General features: G+C 35.6%; 1 protein-coding gene and 1 long non-coding RNA gene across 4 annotated transcripts in view; one reads left to right on the top strand and one right to left on the bottom strand.

Moving 5' to 3' along the window:
• The window catches only part of FGF7 (fibroblast growth factor 7), a 28,984-nt gene extending 5,794 nt beyond the window's left edge, over window positions 1–23,190 (bottom strand). For 2 of the 3 annotated variants that reach the window (XM_064389759.1, XM_064389762.1), the window contains exons 1-2: window positions 23,017–23,174; window positions 21,921–22,505 (exon numbers count right to left, since the gene is read on the bottom strand). In XM_064389759.1, the coding sequence (XP_064245829.1) occupies window positions 21,921–22,206 (286 nt within the window). In that variant the 5' untranslated portion in view covers window positions 22,207–22,505; window positions 23,017–23,174. Of the gene's footprint in view, window positions 1–21,920; window positions 22,506–23,016 lie in introns of all 3 variants that reach the window. The other variant, XM_064389760.1, reaches the window with a different exon arrangement.
• LOC135281133 (uncharacterized) overlaps window positions 13,017–24,270 on the top strand; it is an 89,715-nt gene continuing 78,461 nt past the window's right edge. Inside the window, exon 1 of the long non-coding RNA XR_010347888.1 lies at window positions 13,017–13,156. This is a non-coding gene — a long non-coding RNA (uncharacterized LOC135281133). The remainder of the gene's footprint in view (window positions 13,157–24,270) is intronic.

Here is a 24,270-nt window from a genome sequence, read left to right as displayed (position 1 = left end):
AAGAACACAACAGTGGAAGGGATCTCTGGGTCATCAAGTCCAGTGCTCTGCTAGCCTGGGAATTGCATCAGATAATTCTCTTTTCATAAACTTTGCCAATACTAAATTGGAGTTGTTCTTTCTTTGCCCCCAGTGTTTCTGCCGAAGGCTGTTCCAGAGTTTGATTTATTTTAATGGCTAGAGACTTTGTAGTAATTTGCAATCTGCATTTCTTCAGTGACAGCTTATATCCATTTGTTCTTTTGCCTCTGCTGGTCATTAACTTAAGGGGAGCTTTTTAAAAAAGTCTGTGTTTGAGTTTTCTATTTATACAGAATTTTAAAAAATGAAATATTTAAAATTACTTTTTAAAACAAATCATGCTAACAGGAATTGAGATTTCCTTGAGTAAGCTGATGTTGGCTGAAGTTACAGTGGTAAGAAATGTTACTACTTTAAAAAAGGAAATGCCAAAAGGTTTTGTCCAAAGCAATATTATTATTGTTACAATTTTTACATTATTTTTTAGGTTTTTCTTTTTGCCTGAAGTAGATTGTGACTAACTTGTTAGAGTTACTTTATTTTGGTTTGGGATACTTGTTTTTCTACTTTATTCACTGTTGAGACATCAATGGCTTTCGTTGTCTTAAATGAGAAGGTCTATTCTTATGTGCTTCCTTTTGAAGTAAATGTGTTTAATCCTTTCAATGTCTATTCATGAAAAGAAAAAAGTCACCAAGCTAGAATGGGAAAGAGAAAATTCTTATACATAGATTGTTTCATTGAAATACTCTTTTCGTACTCTAGTATCCAAAATTATTCTAAAGGCTTGCTTAAGTTAATAAGATGTTGATGAGGAGAAATTCAGAAGGCCAAGCTTCAACAAGGTCTTAAATATCCCTGATTTCAAAATTAAAATGTAAACTATGTTCTTCAGTTGCTTTATCTAAAGCATCCCCAGAGAAGTTTGGAAGAGGTTTATGAGAAGACTTAATATACCACAAAGTAACTGGGAAAGAAATCAGATTAAAGCCAGGAAAAGGAAAAAAAGCAACCTAGAGATGGGCATCCAAAATTGAAAACAACTGTACTTCCTATAAAATCAGCATGAAATTCCAAACAATTTTATATGGTTGTATGGTCAGTGTATCAAATGTAGCTCAAAATTCCTGTAGTGAATGAAGTTTCCTACAGAGCTGAAATTACTCTGGTGTATGTAAAAGACACTCAGCAGAGATGGGCTATAGTTTGTCTTTGGAAAAGATACCTATGGATGGTGGCAGCTGTTTTTGGAACCACTTGGTACAAACTAAATAACACACAGTTGATACCCAGTAGGGAAAAAAAAAAGAAAATAAGCAAAACAAGCCTTTAGGCTGACACAACACTTCCAGTGGGTGAAATATGTATCAGGTTTTTGTCATTAATGAGCTGAGTTTCCTGACATTTTGGTCTAGAATGACAGTTCCTCAGTACTTAGAAGCAGACCCTTATGTGTAGACTTATTCCATAACTGTAGCATGAATGGCAGGGCGGTACCTCAGGCTGGAAATTTATGCATTAAAATGGCATTTAGTTATATGATTGCTATAAAATTCAGCATTGTCACATTGTCACATTCTTTGCTGGCAAGTAGTATTTGATAATTTTGTTTTTATTTCCTGATATTGTGTGTTTTCTGATTCAATTAATATTTTCAAATCAGCATTTTCATCTTCCTTTTATTTGTTAGACTCCTTTTTGCTTTTACAACACTCTGACATTGTATTTGTTAAACCTTTGCTTTTATTGCTACACAACCTATTTGCAGAGTATATTAAAGTAATTTCCATCAGTGTGCAGGCATAGAATAGGCAGTTTCTTTGTGTTTGCCCATAATACCCTTGATAAAAGTATCTTATCTATAACAAAGTAGCAAGAACCTTGTGATTTAGCAAAATCAGGACATTTCTCTTTACTCATTTGTCAGCTAAGAGGCTGAAAGAGCAATTGCAGCTCTGGCTCCTGAGAGCTGTAAGGAATCCAGTAAATGCTGCTGATGCCTGAAGATCCCACGGGCAGGCATAACCTCTCAGGGGGCTTTTGGGAGAGGAGGGGCAGCAGAACCACAGAGGGAGATCTCTTCATGTTCTAGGGAACTGCCCCGCTATGCCAGGATTGTTCAGGAAGATGCTGGGAAGCACACATTGCGTTCAGTCCCCCGCCAGCTGTTTCCAGACATTTCATGTGTTCCAGGTATCCCCTCAGTGTCTGTCACATAAGGTTTCTGCTCACTGCTCCTCAGTTTGCCAGAGTCACAGTGTCTGTAGACATTCATTCAAAGAGACCTTTTGGCATCCATTATATTTTCCAGAAAGCTGACAGCAATTTCATCCCAGTACTTTTCCATTCTGCCAGGTACATGTGTTGTGGGAGCACATATGATACGTACAGCGCTTTATTTCTTGTGGCTCTGCAGTGAAGTTGAAAAAAAGCAGTCTGTTGATGATTTTTAGGGGTAGGGAGGCTGGCACTGACAGTTTAGCACTTGTGAGGAATGTGTTTGTGAAACACTCTTTCCTCAGCAGAATTGTCTTTAAAAATAAAGTATGTGAAATCTTAAATAGGGACAGAGGGGCAGAAAAGACTTGGATGGAAAATGAGTCAAAACAAAATGTAACTTCTAAATTTCACTAACGTGTGTTTCTCATTAATTGAATTTGGAGTACATATTTATGAATTCAAATGATCTTTGCAAATGATTCAAGGCCAAGGAAAATTATCTCGTCTTTGCTTAGAAGACACTGTTTAATGTTAATAATTTAATTTGTTCATTTGTTCTGGCACTTAATAAGTTAATATTTCTACCTCTTAAAGCCAGAAAATATGGTTCATGAGGGTCAATCTTGAAAAACTTTCATGCTGTTATTGGTACATGTGTGCATTTGGTAAGCCAGCACAGTAAGGAGCTGGTGTATTACACCTAAATGTTTTTCCAGGAGAATCTTATCAGTGAAATGAATATTTTTATTGGATAAGTTTGAAAGTAATTTGTTTCAGGAAATATTTTTCTTTTTTTTTTTTTAATATAGTGCCTATATTGTGAAGTATTTGTGCAGTTTAAGTTATTTTAAGTCTTAATATTTTAAAATGAATGCATCACGAAGTTCATTTTTAGGTAAAAAAAATAGTGTGCTGTTTTTCTCTCAAATATAAAAACTAATAGTAAAAAAAAATTCTGCAAATAAAGGTCTTGATTTAAGGTGTTTTGTATTATGACATAATTTTTACCCTTCCCTATTATTAAATGAAAATTGATAGGAAGCAGAATTTGCATTTCTATTGAGTACTATCTTAGCAAGAGAATAAAGGAGTTTCCTGGGTGGTACCTCACAGAACTCCTGTTCATAAGCTTTTTAAGTAGAAATAAATGTACAGGTATATGTTGAAATATGTTACAGTATGTTACAAAGCAGGAGATTTCTCCACACCAGGAATTTTCTGTCTGTGGATGTGATTTTAATGAACAATTAATTAACAGAAAACAAGTTGGTGCATACATTCACTATCCCTTTCCTCTGTCTTCTCCTTGTGGTACTCAGAATTTTGATTTATGTCATAAACACATACATGTTGTTATTTACAGCATAGAAGGCTAAAAAAGCTTTTCAGGGGCTTTTTGCCATATCCATGTGTGCATTTGCTGTGCATGTGTAGAGTCCTTGAAGCACTTGAAATATGAATATGGCTGTAAAAATGATCTGAACAGAAATAATGGATCTGTCAAGGGTTTTCAGGAGAACAGTTGAAGCTACTGCTTCAGTGATATGCCAGACATCTGGATATCATGGAGAAATACTCAAAACTCCTGGGTTTGCCCTGTGTGTAATTTCCAAGCAGGAAAAATTGTAGTTGTAGTTGTCCGAGGAACCGTGATTAACGATAGAGAGGTATTCCTTGGGGCCTTGCTGCAGCTCGGTGTTCAGCATCCTTGAGCAGCACGATTTGCTTACAGGATTTGCTTTGTGTATAGAATGTTTGGTTAAGCATAAGTAGCTGATGTTTAATTCCCCTTTTGCATTTCATTGGGCACAAAAAGGAGGCATACTGTATTGAAATCAACTAAGTCTGAGCAGAAGTCCATTAAAGTATTTTTTGTACTCCATTAGATTATTATTTTAAATTTTCTTTATTTGACATTACCTTATCCATAAATATCTCCACTGTTTTCCAGTCATACAAACTAATTGATACATGCATTTCTATATGCAACAACTTTATGATAAACTATTGTCCTGGTGATACTCAACAGCTGACAGAGAAGTTAGTTATGGAATATGAGCCGTGTCAAGGTTTATGAAAGAAACTGCTAACTTGGTAACTCTGTGAAAACAGTGTAAAAAAGGCAAAATAAGAACCAAACATGAGGGAAGATGCAACAGGGAACTAAAATGATTGTTTAGAAATGCTGTTATTTTACTTACAAGATCTGTTCTTTGCATGTGTGTGGTGTTTACCTTTATTGCAGAAAAGGAAGGGGTAAGCCAAGTTCCATTCTTAATTCTGCATTTTTCAAAGTATTTACACAGTTTCTTGTGCATCATCAGATGTATAATCTACCCTTCCAGCCATGGATACTGTAGTGTAAAGTGAAGAGTGTGGTTTGAACTATGTTTGGAAATACACCTTCCTCTTTACTTTAAACTTAACACATTTGTTCTGCAATGGGAAATATTAAAAGCCATAATACCTATTTTTAGTCATTTTTCAAAGTGTATAAACGTAATGCAGTGCTCATCAGTTTACAGCACTCTGTAGTCTACTTCCTCTAATTACTGGAGTGAGAATTTAATTGACTCTATTGCAATTAATAATTGCTAAAGAGAAATACCCTAAAATTTTCAAGTATTTTTCCTATTGAACCTGTTTTGCCTCAGTTTTGTATTAACTCTCTGTTAATTTTGCTGAGTTAGGAGATAGTTTTATAAATCAAATGCTTCATTCTTCATTGCAAATGGTGGCATTGTAAGAGTTGGTGTAGAATGTTCTGACTGAACTGATGCCTTCTGTGCATGTCTGTTGAACATTAGCTATTCAGACCACTCTATTTCCAGTATTTCAATTGATTTGATCTTCAGAACCAAAAGGTGTGATATTTTTCACTAAAGTAGATTGCAAAGTTATGGATCTTTTCAATTTCAAGGTGTGACTTGTGAATAGCAGTACAGAGTACCAACTGAATAACATGCTGCCCCAGGCAGTCCTTCTCTTGGGAATGTCTCGTTAAACTTATTAGAAGTCTTTACTTCGCTGATCTCCACTGCTTTATATAAATATTTTCTTGATCAGCCTCTTAGACAGCATGTAGTCATTTCTCATTTTTGCAGGAAACTACATTTCCCTCCAATAAAAATTGTCCTGAAGCTAAACATATGGTTATAATGAAGAATAATATTATTTTTTAGAATTAATACTGTCATGTAAAATTCAAGTCTTAATCCTCAGTCTGAAAAAGTGATCTCTTATTACAGCATTAATAATTTACTGATATGAAAAATGGAAAAAAAGAGTGGAATGACTGTTTACAAAATGTAATTGTTTCCAAGCAGTAATAAAATTAATGATTTAATACTTCAGAGTTGAACTTGTACAACAAATGCTTTCCCTACAGCTCAGATGAAGGCTATTTCTAGTATTTAAATATTTTGTGCCAATTTTAGTAGAATAAATTATGCTTTCAAGCTCTGCAGACTTTCAGAATGTAGACTCAAAATACCAAAAGTAAATGTAAAATGTTGCTTATTAACCTTTTCGAAGAAAAATAAGATATATCTAACTAAAGGTGGGAAACTTCCCAGATTCAGTTTCAGTGTCTACAGCTATTTTGATTATCTGAACTTGGAAAATTCCACATACGACCACAGCCTCCTGTTTTTCAAATTCTTCCACAATGCAAAAGCCTTTAAATAGATTACTTTGTCTTTTTGCAAAATTTTCGTTATTATGCTCTTTTGTGTTTTCATCTGGTAATGAGCTGTGTTTGCTTCTTTTCTGAGTTAGTGATCACAGTTGACATGAAATTATTCATGTTGTTTCTATAGAAGACTTTTTCTTCTGTTTGTCTAAGAAAAAAAGGAGTGCATGTGCCTTTTCCATGTACAAGTATTTCATTCTCTGGATTGTGTTTTGAGGAACATTAAATCCAGGTGCATTTCTTGTATATCACCTGTATGAACTGGCTGCAGGCAGTTGCAAAATCAGCCTAAATATACAGTGGCAAAGGGTGCTGGATTTATTCAGCTAAACAGGGCAAAAATAAATCCAACATAGAATCTGCTCTTTTCATATGAAATTTTCCCTGAGCTCAAGGCCTTGCTGCTTTATTCTGTGTATTGTCTCCAGCTGTTCCTGTGGCAGTTTTTCTGGTTCCTGAGACAGGCTTGACAAGAGGAAGAGCAGAGCCATATTCTGGGGAAAAACTGAATCTAAGAACTGCCTTCCTGTGTTCTTTGAGGATAACTTAAAATTATATATTGTTGAGACAAATCATTAAAAGCAAATATTAAGTTCCTGTAGATTGATCATAATGACATTCTGCAGTGTGTTATCAGTTAAAATATATAATACAACACTTTTTAACAGTGAAAATGGTCCCAGAAGTAGCTAAAAACCAAAATTATTTAAAATAAGTAAAATTCAGAAAGTGGTTGCAGAATAAAGAAGGTGGCTGCAGTATGCTAGAGCTTGAAGATATCCTGAGGGGCCTATGTGTAGAAGCAAAGAGTTTTAAATGGTTTGAGATTTTAGACAGCTAAATTTTATTTCACGTAGTTAAGAGCTCATTTCAGTTATAAACACTGCAATCCCTCTTGAAAAGACACATCTTTTCCCAGTCCAAATACTTATGTAAAATGTAGGGCAAGCACTGCCCAACTGCATAGATTTTAGTTCCATTTCCACATCAGATCTGCTATTTTGTGCAGGAACAGCTGAAGTTGGATATCTAAATATATCAATTACAGTGTCTAGAGGAACACAAGCAGGCACTACGTAATTCCTTCCAAGGTACAAAATGCAAGAAGCTGCTAAGAAAATTGTGCTAACCCCTTGCTGCCTAGCAGAGTGGGAATTGATAGAAACCAGCTGGCTCACTCCTGCCTTCAAAACACTACTGGACATATATTTATATGTATGGCCGCTCAAGTTCTGGTTTGCTGCTGACAAATAATTTAGATTTAGTTGAACTTTCGAAGTCTGTATAAGACCAGAGACTAAATTATAAACTAATAGAAGGAGAAAATTAAAACCCCCTTAAAATCAAAACCAATCTAATTCAATTCTGATAAATAAATTAAGATTTTGTAGCAGATGTTTCTCCTGACTTGCTCAGTATATGGATCAAAACGTGTGTCAATTATGCTACCATTGCTGTTTTTTTCAAATAGCTTTAGTCATTCCTTGTCTTAATTTTGCCTAAAGTAATTAATTTTCTTCCTTCAGGTAAACACTCTGTTTTTACCTGTCTAAAATTTAAGCCTGACTGGAAGCCTGACTTTAGGGAAATCAATAGAATATTTGCTATCACACAGGCAGCACTTTGAAACCCCTCTGTTTACATGGCCAGGTATTTGTAAATGTGTAATTGTCATCCAGTTGTTATCCTGAGTTTTTATCTTGCTTTACAATTCTATACCAAAACAGAAAAACAGCAGTATCAGCACCAGCAGAGAAAATTGTTCCTCTGCTACAGGACCAGTTGCTATTACCATAGCAAGTAGACTGTAGGAGCTGCAGCCAAACTTCTTTTATTCTATATTTATTTATGTGACTTTTTAATCTGTCTTTTTAAATTCAGCTCAATTGACCAGTTGGAAAATCTGGACTTCTTTTCAGTTTTGACTGCAAATGCCAGGATGTAGAGTAACCATCTTGAATCTGGTGATAAAAGTATCCATACACACTCTTACTTTTGTCCAGGTGCATAATATCAGGAAGTCAGTGAGAAAACCATTTCAACTAGAATAATGTAAACATTTTCTATTTTCTAGAGTCCACAGCCTTTCTGTGTTTTGCTTTATTTGCATTAAATAGGAGTAGTGGCCTCACTTTTCAGTGACAGTTACTTGTACCCTGCAAGTAGAAATCAGAGTTCTAGTACTCACATTCCAGTGTGTTGTGATAGAATAGTGTGATGTTATATTGACAAGAAGTTATCAGTCATAGCTAATGTAAAAAAGTAACGGAATAAGTAATAAATGCTGAACAAATAATAGAGCATAGGATTAGCCAAATTATATTGTATTTCTTTAAATGTTTTAATTAACTTTAACAAAATTTTCGTATATTTTTGGTTGTACATAATCCAGTTTTCCATTGCTTTTGTTCTAATTTTTATATCCCCATGTGTGAATCAGCGCAGTTATATTTATTTTAATTAAATTATCAGTTTATATGAGCTAAAGATATATAGAGGGAACATAAAAAATGGCAACTATGAAGTTAGAAAGCTGCCTTGTTGTCTTACCCAGTGTTCCTTTGCATTATCACCAAGAACCCCACGTGAGGTATTCTCTCAATTAACCAGAGCATGTAAAATATGGTAGAAACCACTTCACTTTATTTGCCTTTGCCTTTGCCTTTGCCTTTGCCTTTGCCTTTGCCTTTGCCTTTGCCTTTGCCTTTGCCTTTGCCCTTGCCTTTGCCTTTCCTTTTAACAAAGGAAAGTTTCTTGTGGCCCTGAGCAGCCGAAGGAAGGATGTGAGCTCTCCTGTGCCTGGAAACTGCAGTACTTCATTTTCTCAGCTCTCAAAGCACACAGGTACTGCTGTATCACTATACAGTGACTGTTTGCAATAAAGATATCTGTGACCAGTCTGTTAAAGGATTTAATAACCTAAATTCAGATCCATTCTGGCATCCTTATTGTTATATTGGTAGAATTCCAGATTTCCATCTCTGATGATAATCAACCAACCTGTTTGATGGACAACAGAGCTGTGCATTGGCGTAAGTGTAAAGACATACTTTTCTCTTGACCTTGAAACAAATGGCAGATTTCATACCATTCAAGCATTAGAGAACAGCTTCAGTCAGGAGCCTTTGAGAATGTTCCACTTTTCAATTTTTTCTGCTACAGTTTGTTCTTATATGTAGTGGTGTCATGGATGTTTGATGAGCTCCACAGAAGTACTACATAAGCAACCTGTAGCAGAATATATGGACCCCTTTAAAATCTGGGAAACAGCTGGTCTGTGAGTTGTAGATATTTGAAAACATACATTTCAGTAATGGGCTTCAACAAGGACCTTGTTCAAGAAGGGAAGAATAAAATGTTCGTTTTAAGGAAGCAGAGTAAAATGAGATTTCTTCCATAGGTTTATAAAATTAGATGACTCAGGTAATTGTTAGTGGGGTTTTAATATAAGAATCTGGACTGGGTAGCATATGCTGCATGTGCAAATAAAGGGTTTTCAGCTTTTACATTTTTATTTTGTGGTGGATTTGCATTACATTTGCATAATTCTGTGATTGGCAGACTCAGTTTGACAGCCTTTTTTGAGCCTGCATTGTATTTATGACCATTTCTACTCCTTATGGTACTATTCTCTCCTAATGTTTGCAACATAAAAGAATAGTGACTCCATAACATTAAACTTAGCAGGAAATTTTTGAACTGCCTTGAAGAGTGTATAGTTAAAAGAGCACAGGGCTTGGCTGTGCCCGTGGTGGTATGTTCTAAAATATATAAAGAAAACCTGTTCTTAGTAAAGGATTTGCTATGCTTTTTGCTCTGACTGAAACAATTATGGCTATTCCAAGCATTTAAAGTGGTGAAGAAACCTTTTCTTTCTTTGCATAAAAATATCTGTGACTTCAGCTGTATTGCAGCAAAGAGCTGTGGAAACACTACCCAAGTTTGCTGAGATGATGGTTGTTTTTTACCACACTAAATGAAACAAATTAATTCTGCAGTTCTTAACTTCGTCTTTTTGTGCCACCTTAATTCCCCCATGAATATCAATATTAATGAATATCAATATCAATATTCTTGATTCATATGTAAAAGAAAATGTTCTGTGATGGAAAAAAAATCTCATAAAATGAGATTCTACTCATACTCTTATATAGTACTTCTACTATTGAATATATATTCACTATAAATAATGCTATCAGTTTTTAGTCAGTATAGAAATGTGAATCTGTGATTTTAATATAGGTCAGAAAAATGTAGAATAAACTTCCAGTTATATCTTTCATATGTAAATATAAATTTGCACATCTATTTGAAAAGGGACAGCTAACTATTTTTTGAGTATCCTAAATTGGTATATTCTGATGTCCTGCACTTTTCAGACCATATCTTAAGTAGAATAAATAGCGATAGCAGCATCACTCCTACATAGATATTGGTAAGACAGAGAAGTCATTCTGACTTCAAAGTCAGGAAGAGATTAATAGTGGAACAGGAATTTCATTTTCCTTTATGCCCAGTATTTATTACCAATGTTATGAAACGATATTTTAAAGTAAAAGCACATGGATTTGGAAGAGCAATAGTTACTATTTGCCATATTTTAAAATAAACTCCTCAGTCATGGATAGACATCAATAACAAAACTTTTACTGATTTCAGTAGAGCCAGACTTTTACAAATGGCATGTATTTGTCTCTTTCCTAATATGGGTCTTTCAACTCTTGAGCAAACTTTTCCTAATGAATCACAGGGTTAGATAGCTTTTCCACTAGTCAGTAACTTAACTCCTCCACAGCTGTGCAATATTCTTTACTTTCAACAGCAGCTCTTTAGACCATCAGTGATAGTTTTCCATAGTTCATCCCTAAGTCAGTATGAATAGAAAAGACATATTTTGACTTTTTTTTGGAAAGAGCTAATGCTGTACTTCTTGGCAATTACTTTCTCATCTTGATTACATCTCTGTATTGTTGAGAATTTATTTCAATCAAATACCGTGCACACAGAGAGGGAATTGTTTTTTTCACATAGAAATTGAAATTAATGAAACAAATATGGCACGGTCTGACAGGGCTCAAATCCGACTTTTGTACAATACCACCTGTGATATAGATTGCAGCACATGTGATTACAAGAGATGATGTATGCAGAATTCTTTAGGAATCCACTGACAGAGGCTAGTTTGGGGTGCAGCTGCCAGATAGCTCTTAAGAGGAAAACAAAGAAAGGAACCATCCTGCTGTGACGGGTCTGGTGTTGGAGAGTGAACTCGGGAAATGAGCACTGTAACAAACAATTCTCCTTGCTAAGCTCAGTTCAGCTGAAAACACCCAGAACTGCATTGTTGAAGTATGAACAAGACAATATAATAAGCTGTGATCCAAAATCCTCAATATTTACGGTGCTGTATACAGACATAAATATTCTTCATTTTTCTAAATCACCTTAAAAGAGGTGACCACCTTTGGAATCTGGGTAGTCTATTGGGGAAATAGTTTGTACAAAAGTAATATTTAATCTGTTTTCTCATACATGAATAAGGATACCCTAAACAAAATGACATCACAGACAGAAAACAGTGAACAGTAATATGAAGAGGAAGAAAGGGAAAAAAGATTTTCATAATGGCAGTCGTGATTTTAATTGAGCCCTAGGAGGAGAAACATGTCTTTATCTTATGTATACAAGATTATCACTTACAAGTGATTAGGACAAAGTCAGAAAACATGAGTTCTGTTATTTTTGTCTCACACAGTTGCATAACAGTGGCAACTTGCACATCTTTGTAGATACCACCTAAAGTGATGTAGAAATGTAAGCACCATATATATGCTGTAGGGTTTAGGCTTAAGTATTGTCCTTTCTTAAGGTATCTTGAAGTGTCCCTTGAGTAGCTGAGTAGTCCCTTGAGTCAGCCCTTTTAGAGAGCTGTTTCTGGGTTGTCTACAGATCCTATGTGAAAAAGACAGTGTACAAGTACTTGTGTTTATTGAATATTTTGTTATCTAAGAAGAAAAAGTCTTGTTTTTACAAACACAGAAGTGTATTCCATTTCAAATGTTGAACAGTTCTGAATAATTCTCCAATAATTTCTCAGTATAATTATGATAAGTATCTTTCATCACTAGATCAATTTCTGCTTTTATGATATAGCCATTGTTACTAATTTGTTTCTCTTAAATAATCTCCCTGGATCAGAGTTAGGCTGTTCATCACCAAACTAAATTAGCGGGGTTTGTCTTGCATATTATGAATAATTTGATAATTCTCCTTTTCGTCTAATGGTAGTTTTATGGTTTTGGTATAGACTGGTTTTGCTTCCAGTGTTCCCTCTGGATGAAAGTGCCATTTCAGAAGTTTTCATCAGAATGTGTCCTAGAAGAATGACTAAATTAGAGGAATTCAAATTCAAAACACTGTATTGCTTAGCTAAAAAATCAACAGAGCATGATTTCTGCGAAATATGTGGTAATAGTTTCCTAGAAAGATGTGGTAATTTTTTTTTTCTTTAGCTTTGTTGCATGATAGTTCTATTCAGTAATATAGACTGAATTTCCCAAGTCACATAAGGGTGCAATCAGAAATGAAGGCATGCTAAGTAATTTTAGTATGATATTTGATAAAGGAGGCTGAGTGCCCGTTTGCTAATATAAACATTGTGATTGAAATTCGTGTATAATAATCTAAAAGCTTGGTTTTATTAATAGCTGTGTTATTTTCATTGCTCAATTTAAAAGGCATTTAAAGGGACAAGTATAAGTGGCCTAGGACTCTTGCCATTTTTTTTATAATTTGAGCAGACTCTCCTAAGTCTACTCTCAAAATAGATGTAACATTTGATTTCCTTTGAACCAATAAATATCTACTACAAAGTCCAACACAAATATGTGGCTGTTTCACTGTTAGTGAGGTAGAAGAACATGCCAGACTGTCTTTCACAGCCTCAATAAGAAAGCTTTTCTGATTGCTGAAGTGGATGCTCAAAGAGTATGCTTGGCTCTGTGAAGCAGTGCCAGTACTGATGGGGTGGCAGGATACAAAACAGAGCAAGAGATTCAAGGCACCTGTGTACCTGATTACATACTAATGAGGGGAAGGAGGGCAGAGCCAGGCCTTTGTGTCTGGCCAGCAGTTAGGAGAGGATTCCTTACAGGGAAAAGGCTCTTCACCCATTTCCTGCTGGGGTTTTTACCACAGTTCTTATGTTGTCTCTTACCTGGTACGGTAGGTGATATTTTGTTTTGGTTTGCAGTCATTTAGAGTGCTCTAAAGAACTTGCTTGCCCTGGGAATTAGGTACCTTTTTATTTGGTTTTGGTTTTCAGTCTTTGTTGGAAATACTGAGTGGAATCTCCATGCTCAGTAAAAAACGTCAGAAGTTTGGTTAGAAGAGTGAAGCTTATTTAAGTGAAAAGAATGGCTTTTTGTCACCAGTTAGTTTGAAAGTACTTGTATACGATTTTGCTTTTCATTAGTAGTAATGTTTGTGGGCAGAGTGCTGTGTGAATTTTGTCACATTTGCCGTTCAGATGTGGTCAGAGATGTACATGGCAGAGAATTCTTTCTGTGCTGTGTTCTAGTATGGTATTGCTAAGATGGTGCTGAGCTAATGCAGGCACTCCTGCTGTGTGTGAAATTCAGATGGGATGAATTTCACTGAGCACAGGTATTTGTTCCTGTCTTTATGTAAAGGTACTATTACAATTTTTTACTGTAGCATTGGGAAGCTACATGGATGTGATGACTTCAGGACTTCTCAGGTGCAGTTTTCCTACAAGCAAGCATAAAGGGCTGCTGCTGAGGGAGATCTTGTGCTGGCCTTTCCCACAGTCTAAATCTCCCTTGTTGTAAGGCAGATCTATCAAGGAAGTTCCATTATTTGAATCACTCTGTGCTGGATTTACATAGCTAGTACCCCAAATCCTTGTAAAGTGTCATCAATAAGCACTCAAAAACTGCTTGGATTTCTGTGTATCATCTTGCACATTATGTGCAGTCCCCAAGCTGCCTGGGCTATTCCAAAGGAAATAAATTAGCTTGGTGGAGTTTAAGTTGCTTTTGAAAGCTGGTGAAAGTTGCAGTTTCCTATTGTGTTAGTACTGACTGCACTCTCCAGGATTCAGTTTTCCTTTCTGGTTTACTTCAGAGTCTCTGTCAGGGAATATAGCTCTTGTTTTCACTAGGACCTGCACAACACTGGGTGGAATCACTCCACTGTTTGCTGCCTTCTTCCTTTGACTAGATCAGCATTCTCTCCCAAATCCATCTGCTCAGTGACTAGCTAGAGAGCCTGAACATTGCCACCCTTAGAGTTCATGTAGACCACTCAAAGGACAAGTCTATCATCACCATGTAATGTTGTGAATGTGTTATTCAAGAAGCCAGCAAGCTCTTGCAGTGAACATTTCCACACACCTGGCATGTAAAACTCCATGTTTGCTGCTGCCTTCCAGCTGTGCACACAAACAGCCACTGAACAACGGCACCAGTTCACCTGACAAGCACAGATTCACATACAACCTTTTCCAAATTTGATGTTGACTATGGTTATTTTTTCCCTCTAATATTTTTTCAGCTCTAGATAACATGTATGTTCATCTAAATGAATTTCTGTGTTTTAACAGTCATGAAGTTAACTCTCTTTTTTTCCCCCTGTGAACATTTTCTTTTGATTGAAATATCAAGCCCCATGTGACATTTAAAGGTCATAATAAAACACAAAATTATCAAGGTTATTAAGGAAAATACTCTTCTTTTTAAGAGTTGGGCCTATTTTTTCTGCTTTGAAATACAATACCTTCTAGTTAGACAATTATTAAAAAACCCAAGGTATCAAAATAGCCAAGGACAAGTCTGATCACCTTCTTTTTATAGTCTATAGCACCTCCCAGTGTCTGCTGACACATTTAAAAAGAAGCAAGCCAGCGTACCAAAAATGGAAGTACTAATGCTAAGAAATACCTCAAAAAGAAAAATCCCCCAGGTTATGGGGGTGTTCAAAATGTTTCATTATTGAAGAGATGGACATGAGTGGTGTGTGTTGGTCCCTAGTGAAGTCACTGTGTTTATCAATGCCATGGAATGTTCATGTTTGCTGTTTTCATTTGTAGTTTTGAGTTGATCTATCCATATTCTGCCTGGTCTTAATTTTGAAAAAAAAATGGATGCAGAAGGAAGATTTCAGTGTTTTGAATAGAGTATCTAGACCCTTTAATAACTTCGTCCTGGTTTTGTTCTTTGTTTTAAAAGCTAAATAATAGTCAAAAGAGCCTATTGATTGCATTGGTATTTTTATTGCTTCTTTGGTGTCTTTTCATGAAGTTGTGGGCCACATCTTGAATATCCACTTCTAACTTTTCAACGCCAATTGTTACAAAGAATTTTTTCCATTTGAATAAATGATGTCATGTGTTATGAAAGTTTTAAAGTGTGACAATTCAGTGCTATGATTGTTAACCTCTATTATGTTACTGCCATAAAAATTTTCACTATTAACTTTTTATTAATAATGTTTCTAAATTGCATACACCAGAAGGCTAACTTGATCTTTCTTTCATATCCAGATTTAAAAATAATGTCAAAGGTCAAACAAGACAATTGAAATACAGTTGCCAAATATAGTCATAGACAGTCAATTATGCAACAAAAGCAGTGTGCCACCCATGAAGAGTAACAGCCTACATTTGCCTAAACTTACTCTGTTTTGAGGAGAAACATGTTCCAAAGTATACTGATAGTTGATAGATCTTGTAGTGTGGAACAGTGTAATTATATGGTTTAGGATGTCTTGGTCTTCCTAAGCCTTAAGGAAGATGGGGGAGAAGCCAACTCTGTTGTGTATTGCAGGATCCTAGAAATCTGCAACAATCACTTTCAGATACTCAAACAATACAGAAAGTTGGAAGCTGTGAAGGAGAATATCTGGGTTTGGGCTTTGTTTTGCAAGACTGACTGTATAAGGAAATTTTATACCAAATTCTATTTGCCTGCATGGAAATTGCTTCTTTAAGATTCATCTGAGCTTTGTGTTTTTCTGTCTAGCTACTGATTTCAGGACTTTCAGTTTATTTTTCAGTTAGTCAATTAATGTTCTATTATCAAATTATTTAATGTTTATAAGATTAACACACAATTCTTTTGTGGTTTGGAAGGTTTTTTCACTAATACTTTTTAAAGCTCTTTACGGAGAGGTGAATAATTCTTTTTCATAGAGGCATAGAGAGTTTGAAGAATTTTCCCAAAGTCTGTAAGCAAATTGCTTAGAAGTTTGGATTAGCCTCAAGTCTCTTGAGCTTCAGGTCAGGGCCACTTCAGCACATTTTCTTTAGGATGGAGCAATAACATATTTAATGATACAACACTGAATTTTTTGAAGATTCAGAAATTGTAAACAATGTGGGGGGGAAAACTGTGGGGGGAAAAGGAGCTACAATTTATCTTATGTGTCCCATGACTGCTTCTGCAGTTGGCTGCTAAATTTGATTGATCATTCTACAAAACTGCACTATTGCTCATATCTGATAAATTTTGGTATTGAGAGATACAGAAAAACTGCCCAGTCACAGCTGGACTACGAGGGTGTATCAAGGCCAAAGGAATCAGTAAGGGCAGTGTGTATAGACTCTGGTTTTTTCACTGCTCAGACTGATGGTAGCTCAGTTTTGAAGCTCCCCCAGGCAGGCATAGCCCTGTTGGTGTACGTTAACTTGTGGAGCTGCTGCCTGGGCCTGAGGCCAGAGGTTTGAGTTTTCCCCCACAGAGCTTATGCAATCATTTTTGTTCATGAGAGTGAGAAGAAAGTGAGTGTAAACTGCTACCGTCTGGCTTTACACATTTTTTTTTCAGCTGGCAAGTGCCTAAGAACAGACAAGATTCAGGAGGTAAATTCAGAAATTGTAAACAGTTTTAATTGTGTTCTGTGGCACCCCTCTTATACTATGCCAGTTGAGCAGTGATCTGGATGTTGATAGGAGACACCTAAGAATCTTGTTGCAATTGTTCAATCTTCACACCCTGCTTACTTCTCACCTCCACAAATGCTACACTCACCAAAAAAACTCAACAGAAGCTGTAAGACAGGTACAACTCAGCCGCTTCTGTTATCTGCATCTTTGCTAAAACCCATCTTCATCAGCAGTTGAGGGTGAAAACCTGGGATTTGTGATCAAGCATAGGCTGAGAGATAGGCATAGATCTCTCTGCTGGCTTACACGTGAGAGTACCCCCTGAGCCAGACAAAGAACTGGAGAGGCAGCAGGGGAGTCTGGTGTATTAGGTTTGTTTACTTACTGTGGGAGAGAAAGTTTTCCTTGGTGCTGGGTTTTGAGAGGATCTGTATCTATTTCCGTTTGAATTAAATATTTCTGTTATAATTGGAAAGATTAGCAGAGTTCTAATGTGAAGCAAACCACTTCCGTGTTAGTGAAGGTTTGTGTTCTTCTGGCACCAAAGTGTTGGTTGAACCACAATATCTTAAAAAACCAAGAATGCAATTGCAGAGACAGACTTTCTGTTTGTCTGGAACATGCATAAGCCTTAACTGCATCTAGTCCATCAACACCTGTATTGAAATACCTGATTTTCAGGAGCTGAATCTTCTTGGCTCATCTATGTAATATGTATTTAAGCAACAGGAATAAAATTGATACAGTAACGCAGCATACTTACATTTGTTTCATGCTAAGAAGCTTATATAAAATGCTAGTGAAAGTAATTCTGACTTCTAAGCAAGTTAGAATATTTAACCACTAAGATGTATATGAAGTGTATTTTGTCATCAGCTAGGGTTTACATTTGAACAAAACTGAGTTAAAATTAATTTAATATTGCTGGAAACTTGGACTTGTTGGATTGTGGTCAAAATAGGAGTAGTTTTCCAAGATAAAATTGTAATCAAGATTTCAGCCATTTTATGTCAAGATCTCACTAGACTACTTTCTCTATTTTTTCTTTGGTTGGCTTTACCCACTGATAAAAAAGAGGAAATAGGCACTTTCTGGGTTTAGAGCACACATAGAATATGATAGGATCAGACGTGTTAGGATTCAGGTTCCGGGAAGGTTTTCCTAGTAACTAAGAGACCCTTTGAAGTCTTTAAAATGAGATTCCAAAGGCAACAGAGCATGGAAAGTCCTAAAGCATCATCCAGTCATAGTTAAAAATCCTCTTGGATAGAGTCAAAACAAACTGATTTTTCCTGCCTTTTTTCTGAACAAAATTAACTAAATCTGGCAAAATTCTGAAACACAAATTGAAAGGAAAGCAGGAGTAAACAGTGATAAGGAGTGATTTATTTTTCTATCAGAGATTAAGAGTTAGCAAATTGCCTTGTTATCTCCAAGATTTGTTCAGTCAATCTCACTTTTTACAATCATGAATTCAGAAAGTGCATTTTGTGTGCCCACTTAGATTCTTTTCCTTGAACAAGATGCAGAATTTATTTTTTGTTAAAAGGGTTCAGGCTTTGGCAAGTTATAGTAAGGTTTTGTAAATGAGAAATTTTTTTATGAATAATGACAGATTTTTCTGGCTGACCTAACCTTTTGGCTGCTGCCTTCTAAGTCAGTGGGTGACTCTCAGTTCTCCCTCTGCCATTTAGGTTTCAGACTGAAAGCAAAGCTGTCAGGTGCAAATTGATTTCCCCTACTTAGTGGCGATCACTGTCCTCTGATTTGATTAGTTCACTCTTGAGTTATCACCTTTATGTCCACCAGAAGGCTCTGCTGCTTTCTGAACTGTGCACAGAACCATATTCTTTGGGTACCTAACAAGGTCAGCACTGTTGTAAACAGGATTTGTCAATTTGCTCGCACTGAAACAGCACACGTGTATTTCTGTAACTAAGCAATTAAATCCTAATGTTTTTTAGAAATAAAAATCTGATGCATACAGATTATTTATAATTGGTGAGTGAAGATTTGGTTCAGTATTTAGTTGTGATGTGAAATTTGAATCCACACACATTTGATACAGTGGCTGTTAATTGAAAACCTTAGAAATTATAACACTTTCACTATTTATGCTGTTACTTTCATAGTAGGTATATATATATTTATTCTGTAATTAGAGAAGTTTGAAATACAAAGACCTTAATTCCTCATCATCTTTGTGTTCTTATAGTTATAGTCCCAGTTGGTAAGAGAACCTCTGTGAATTTTGGCACTTGCCAGAGTTGTGATGAAATTATCCTTCTACAGACATTTCTCAGTGTGAAGATTGTTCTTCACAATATTCATGCTTCACACATCATGGGCTGAAAAGAAGTAGCTCACTTGGTCTACAGAACTGTCAGGACAGCTTCCTTCATAAAGCTAAGTTATGATAAGTAAAAATATTATTTTGTTCATATTTTAGTAGCACAAATTAGCAAATTCCAAAGGGAAAAGAATTCCTTTTATTTATTATGTAAGTGGAAAATTGGGATAAAATGAGAAGAAAGCTCTTGGAGCAACACTTTTCATGTCCACTGATCAGTTTGACTGCAGCAGTTCTGGCATTCCGTCCTAAGAAACAGGTTTGATTTACCTTTTACTGACTTGCAGAAATCATGGAACAAGAATGTTTGAACACACAGAAATGCATCCTTTTCATCTGTATGGTTTTAAAATTACGCTTTTCAGAGAAGCTGGATAAAAATAGCCTCTTTAAACTTCTAATGTTAATTTTTTTTTCCTTAGGGGAGATGTACTAGTCCAGGTGGGCATTATTTTTTCTGGGTGTTTTGTTTGTTTTGCTTTTTGCCCCCTCATATAGTATAATTTTCTTTATGGTTATTGATTTTAGTAGAGAGCCATAGGCACATCTTCAGAAAGGCTGTTTACGTCTTTGTTGAGCAAAGGATATGACAAAAAGTGTTCCCGTAACATTGTACAGTAGTAATTTCTTTAGTTTCTCAGAAAACCCAGATTATCAATGTTCACATTTTTCTAGTCCTCTTTGTCTATATTTGCCTATATACTTGTTCAACAAAAGCATTTGGATGTTATTCCTTAAGATACAATAGATAAATTCAAGTTAAGATGGTGGGAACTTGCTACATACTTCTGCCAGTTTAAAGGCGACTCATCACAGTGCACATCAGTTACCAGATAAACCAAATGAAATTGTAATGGTTTTCTCATCATACTCATTGCATTGCAGAAAAATGATTGGGGTTTTTTTCCACTGCAATGTAAACGTAAGGATTTAGTGACTCAAGTTTGCCTTTCTGTAATTTGTAATAGTTACCATCACTAAATTATCATTAAGTGTTCAGGAAACTGCAAGAGCCTACATCACTGGCACAAGAGGATGTGTTGTTCTGTAACGGGCTCTACAGAATGTTTATAGGTGTTATTAATGTGCTTAAGCAGAATGGGATCTTTCAGAGAACTGAGAACCTCTGCTTGAATTTGAAATAATGCTAAATTGCTAATAAGGTTTCACTTAAGCATCGTGGAACTAAAAAGCAATTCTGTATAATAAATTACTTAGCTCTAGATGCTGTCATAATGTGTTTGTAAATAATAACAGAAAAAAAATTGGTACTGTGAATATTCATTTATCTGCATTAATTCTGAAGAATCAGTTTCAGCAGTCAGTAACACATTTTCCAGTGATTTTTTTTATGGGAACAACTTCACTTCAAAACTAGTCCAATGGATCTCTATTGTAGCAATGCCCTTCTGAAACTCAAAGGGAGTCTTCTTGAATATGGACCAAATAATTTAGTTGGCTGCTGGCCATGTGTTGTCTTTCAGAGGAATATGGTTATTCACTACGTAATAGTGTAGGAAGAAAGGAGACATATGGAAACAAATTTTAAAAGAAACAGTAACATTAGTCAATGCAGTTTTAGCCACACAAGTTGCCAAGCCCTTAATGTAGTCATGGAGCAAAGGAATAAATTATGAAGCCCACTAGCCAGGCGCGTAGCACGCGAAAGTGCTGCTCTGTTAGAAAACAAGCACTCAGCTTCAGCTGAAGGCTCAAACACACTAACAGTTCTTGAAGTTTGATTTATGCATTTCTTTTGCTGCTATTATAAAAAGCACACTATTATATACAAGAAATTAAATCATTTTAAAACAGCATTCTTGGGAATATATTTGTCCTTTTATTTGTCTCTAAACACTAGACCAGCATGTCCCTGGCCCCTTTTTGTTATAATTTTGTTTTGAAATGTGCAGTATAATCCTACGTATTTTCCTGTTGCATCTTAATAAAGTAATGCCTTTTCAAGCAGATGCCATGTTTCTCTAAATAAACAATACATTTGTAACAACACAAAAGTGACAAAAACAGTAACTGTAAAAATTTATGTCTTCAAATATTAATCAAAGATTATATAGGTATTTGTGTGGAAAATACATATTAGTACAACAATTAATTTTCCAGATCAGAATTTGTGTTCACTACAGCTTCATAAAATATTGTATGTCCATTCTCTCTAGATGAGTCATGGTTTTGGAAGAAAGGGGAAGAATATTTTTTCAGCATTATGATCATTGAAATAATGAACTGCAGAAACTATAATAGATTTTGTTCCTGGCTTGGCAAACTATAAGATTTTGCAAGACAGTTTACATAATTCTTTCCATTGAACTTTCTAGTATTTCTGTGTTTTAATTGTTAACTCAAACACACAAAACTTGTAGGTAGTTTGTGCTCCATATAAATGTGGTTTAATGTTTCAGGAGTACTTTATGAGGAGAGTTGGTGGCTATACATTTTTGTACATACAACCTTAGTTCACTTGTTAAAATAGGCTCTCTGTTTGCTAATAGTTCCCAGCTGTAACTAATACATTAACAGATCTACAATGCAGTATTTAAAATGACGCATTTCAAAATCAATAGCAAATGTCCTGCTGTACGATTAATTGGAAAACTCGTTTCACACAATGGTCAGTACACCATACAAAACTCTTTTGGAATTATGGTAAATCAAGGAATAGGAAACAATGATGTGTAAATTTCTAAAAGCTTAAGAAAAGCAAAAATAGTACTTACTGTAGTTGTTGTTTGCTTCTCTTGTCCCTTTCACTTTGCCTCTTTTATCAATCCTCATATACCACTGAGTTCGACAGAAAAGTCTTCTCACTCTTACATCCCCCCCTTCCATATAATCATAGCTTCTGGTATGTCGCTCAGGGCTGGAACAGTTCACATTTGTAGCCATTTGCTCTGGAGTCATGTCATTGCAAGCTAAAGATATAGTGCCCATTAGAAAGATAATGTAAAAGTATGATCTGTAGAGCAAAATTGGCAGGATCCATGTCAGTATCCATTTGTGCATTATAGTGCAGTGTTCTGGGTGTTCATGAACAACATAATGAAAATTAAATCTCAAGTAGACTGTTGCTCTTAGGTCACCGACCTGCCTTCTGTCTTTACGAGTTACAGATTCATTTAAGTGAGATTGCTCCCTCTTCTAGAATTCTGATCGTTATTCCTTAATAGTTAATGGCGAAATAGAAGAGCTTCTTAAATATCTCTTCAGTCAGAATATCCTTTAAAGACACAAGTTATAAAAACCTTTGTTGTTGTGACCTTCTTTACTACTTGAATTTGCTGCTTGCACTGAAAGTAAAAGATCTGTGAGAAAAGGTGCATGTGTAAGTCTTTATGCTCAATTGTTACAAATGTGCAAGGATACATTATGCTAATGAAAAGTACTACACAGAAATACATGACATGCTGAGCTCATTTTTAAAAACATGCTAGTGCATATACAATAGATATCTCTCATACAACTTTTTACATAACCATACATTTACACTGATTATAAACACAGTTCTCTCTTCAGTTTTAAGTCCTTCCAAAATCTCCTATTGATTCATTTCAACTCTCATGAATGATAAAATTCTCCTCATTACTTCATAACTATATATTTACTTTAGCACAATCTATAATATAACTTTTCTCTAGTTCAGGTTTCAAAATAGATCTCATGGCTTTAGCCCTCTGATTTTATTCCTACCCTTTTCAGTTTATTAGTAGAAATAGTTTTCTTAATTCTTTTCTTAGCATCTAGCATATAGAAATAAAAACAAGTTATTAGCTGTTAGAAACTGTTGAATAATCTTGTAAAGGACAGATAACTTACTTGTTCCTGTTGATAAGAGCTGGATACCCAAGTACTCCATTTCTGTTGTCTCCTTTTTGCAACATGAGACACTCTACTGTAGCTACAAACTTTCTCAGCTCAGAAAGACTCCACCAGAATTATAATTGTTTCCATAAATCAACAGGCTGGAGAGATGGTGTGTATGTGCTTATGCGTGCGCGTGCATGTGTGTGTTGAGCCCGTTCAGTCCTTTTCGATAAATACCTTTGCTGACCTCACTTGGAAGCAATTAGAATTTAACCAGTCAGCTGTCAGTTGAATGCACGAACAAAAGTAAAAGGAGACTTGCATTGTATCGTGTCCAATGGTCATCAGAGGGAGCTATGTACATAGTTTATGGTTTAAATCTCCAAGAATCTTCTTTCTAAAAATGTATATTTTGTGCTGCATGGATACAATTGCTTCACATGCTAGTTAGTGTTTCTGTGCTCTGATTTAGGTCAGTATTCTTATGTCCTTAAAAAATTCCTCCTCCTCTCTTCTGTACTCACATGCTTATCTCAGTGTGCTTTCAAATCTCTTCTGCAGTTTGGTGGATTTGTAGCCTGCTTAGTGCCTTTCTGAAGGATATATGAAACGTGGGTCTGTTACATACCATGGAGGAGGGAGTGCTGTAGCCCTTAGAGATCATGAGGTATATTTTTATACCATGGATTTGAAAAGAGGGACCACTGCATTGAGGTTTTATTTCATCAGCCACTAGGCGAAAATGAGAAAATATATTTGGATGTTTCAAAGTCTGACATTCAAACACAACCTTTATCAGCTTGAAGGAAAAAACTGCTACTAGGGAACAGCCTTTCTTAGCACATGTAGTTAGTTCTGGAAACTCACAAAGGGAGGATGAAAACTGGCAGCAATGTTAGAAAACCCCTAATACTGCCCACCAAGCAATGGGCTTAAAATCTAGATAATCAAAATAATGAGTGGATTTTCTGTTATTCACCTGGTTTTCTGTTTTTGTGTACCTGTTTCCCTCTCTGACACCAGTCTGCCCATGTTCCATTTCACCCTGAAATTCTGTTGAGTTTCTGGTGAGTGTACTTGTAAAACACATTGAAGCAATGCTTTCAGTACCTCTTTATCCTTTTTAACTACCCCACTGCTGATGTGAGCACACCTCAGTCCCTTTAGTAAGTAATATCAACAAGGAAAGTTGGGAATTAATCCAGTTATTATTAATAGTTTACTTATGTTTAATAGTTTCTGCCTAATAATATAATGCAGTTTGTC

Source organism: Passer domesticus, chromosome 14 (genome assembly GCF_036417665.1).
Source record: "Passer domesticus isolate bPasDom1 chromosome 14, bPasDom1.hap1, whole genome shotgun sequence".
NCBI classification, from domain to species: Eukaryota; Metazoa; Chordata; class Aves; order Passeriformes; family Passeridae; genus Passer; species Passer domesticus.
Note: the sequence above shows the minus strand (reverse complement) of the source record. Positions and strands in the feature narration are given on the sequence as shown.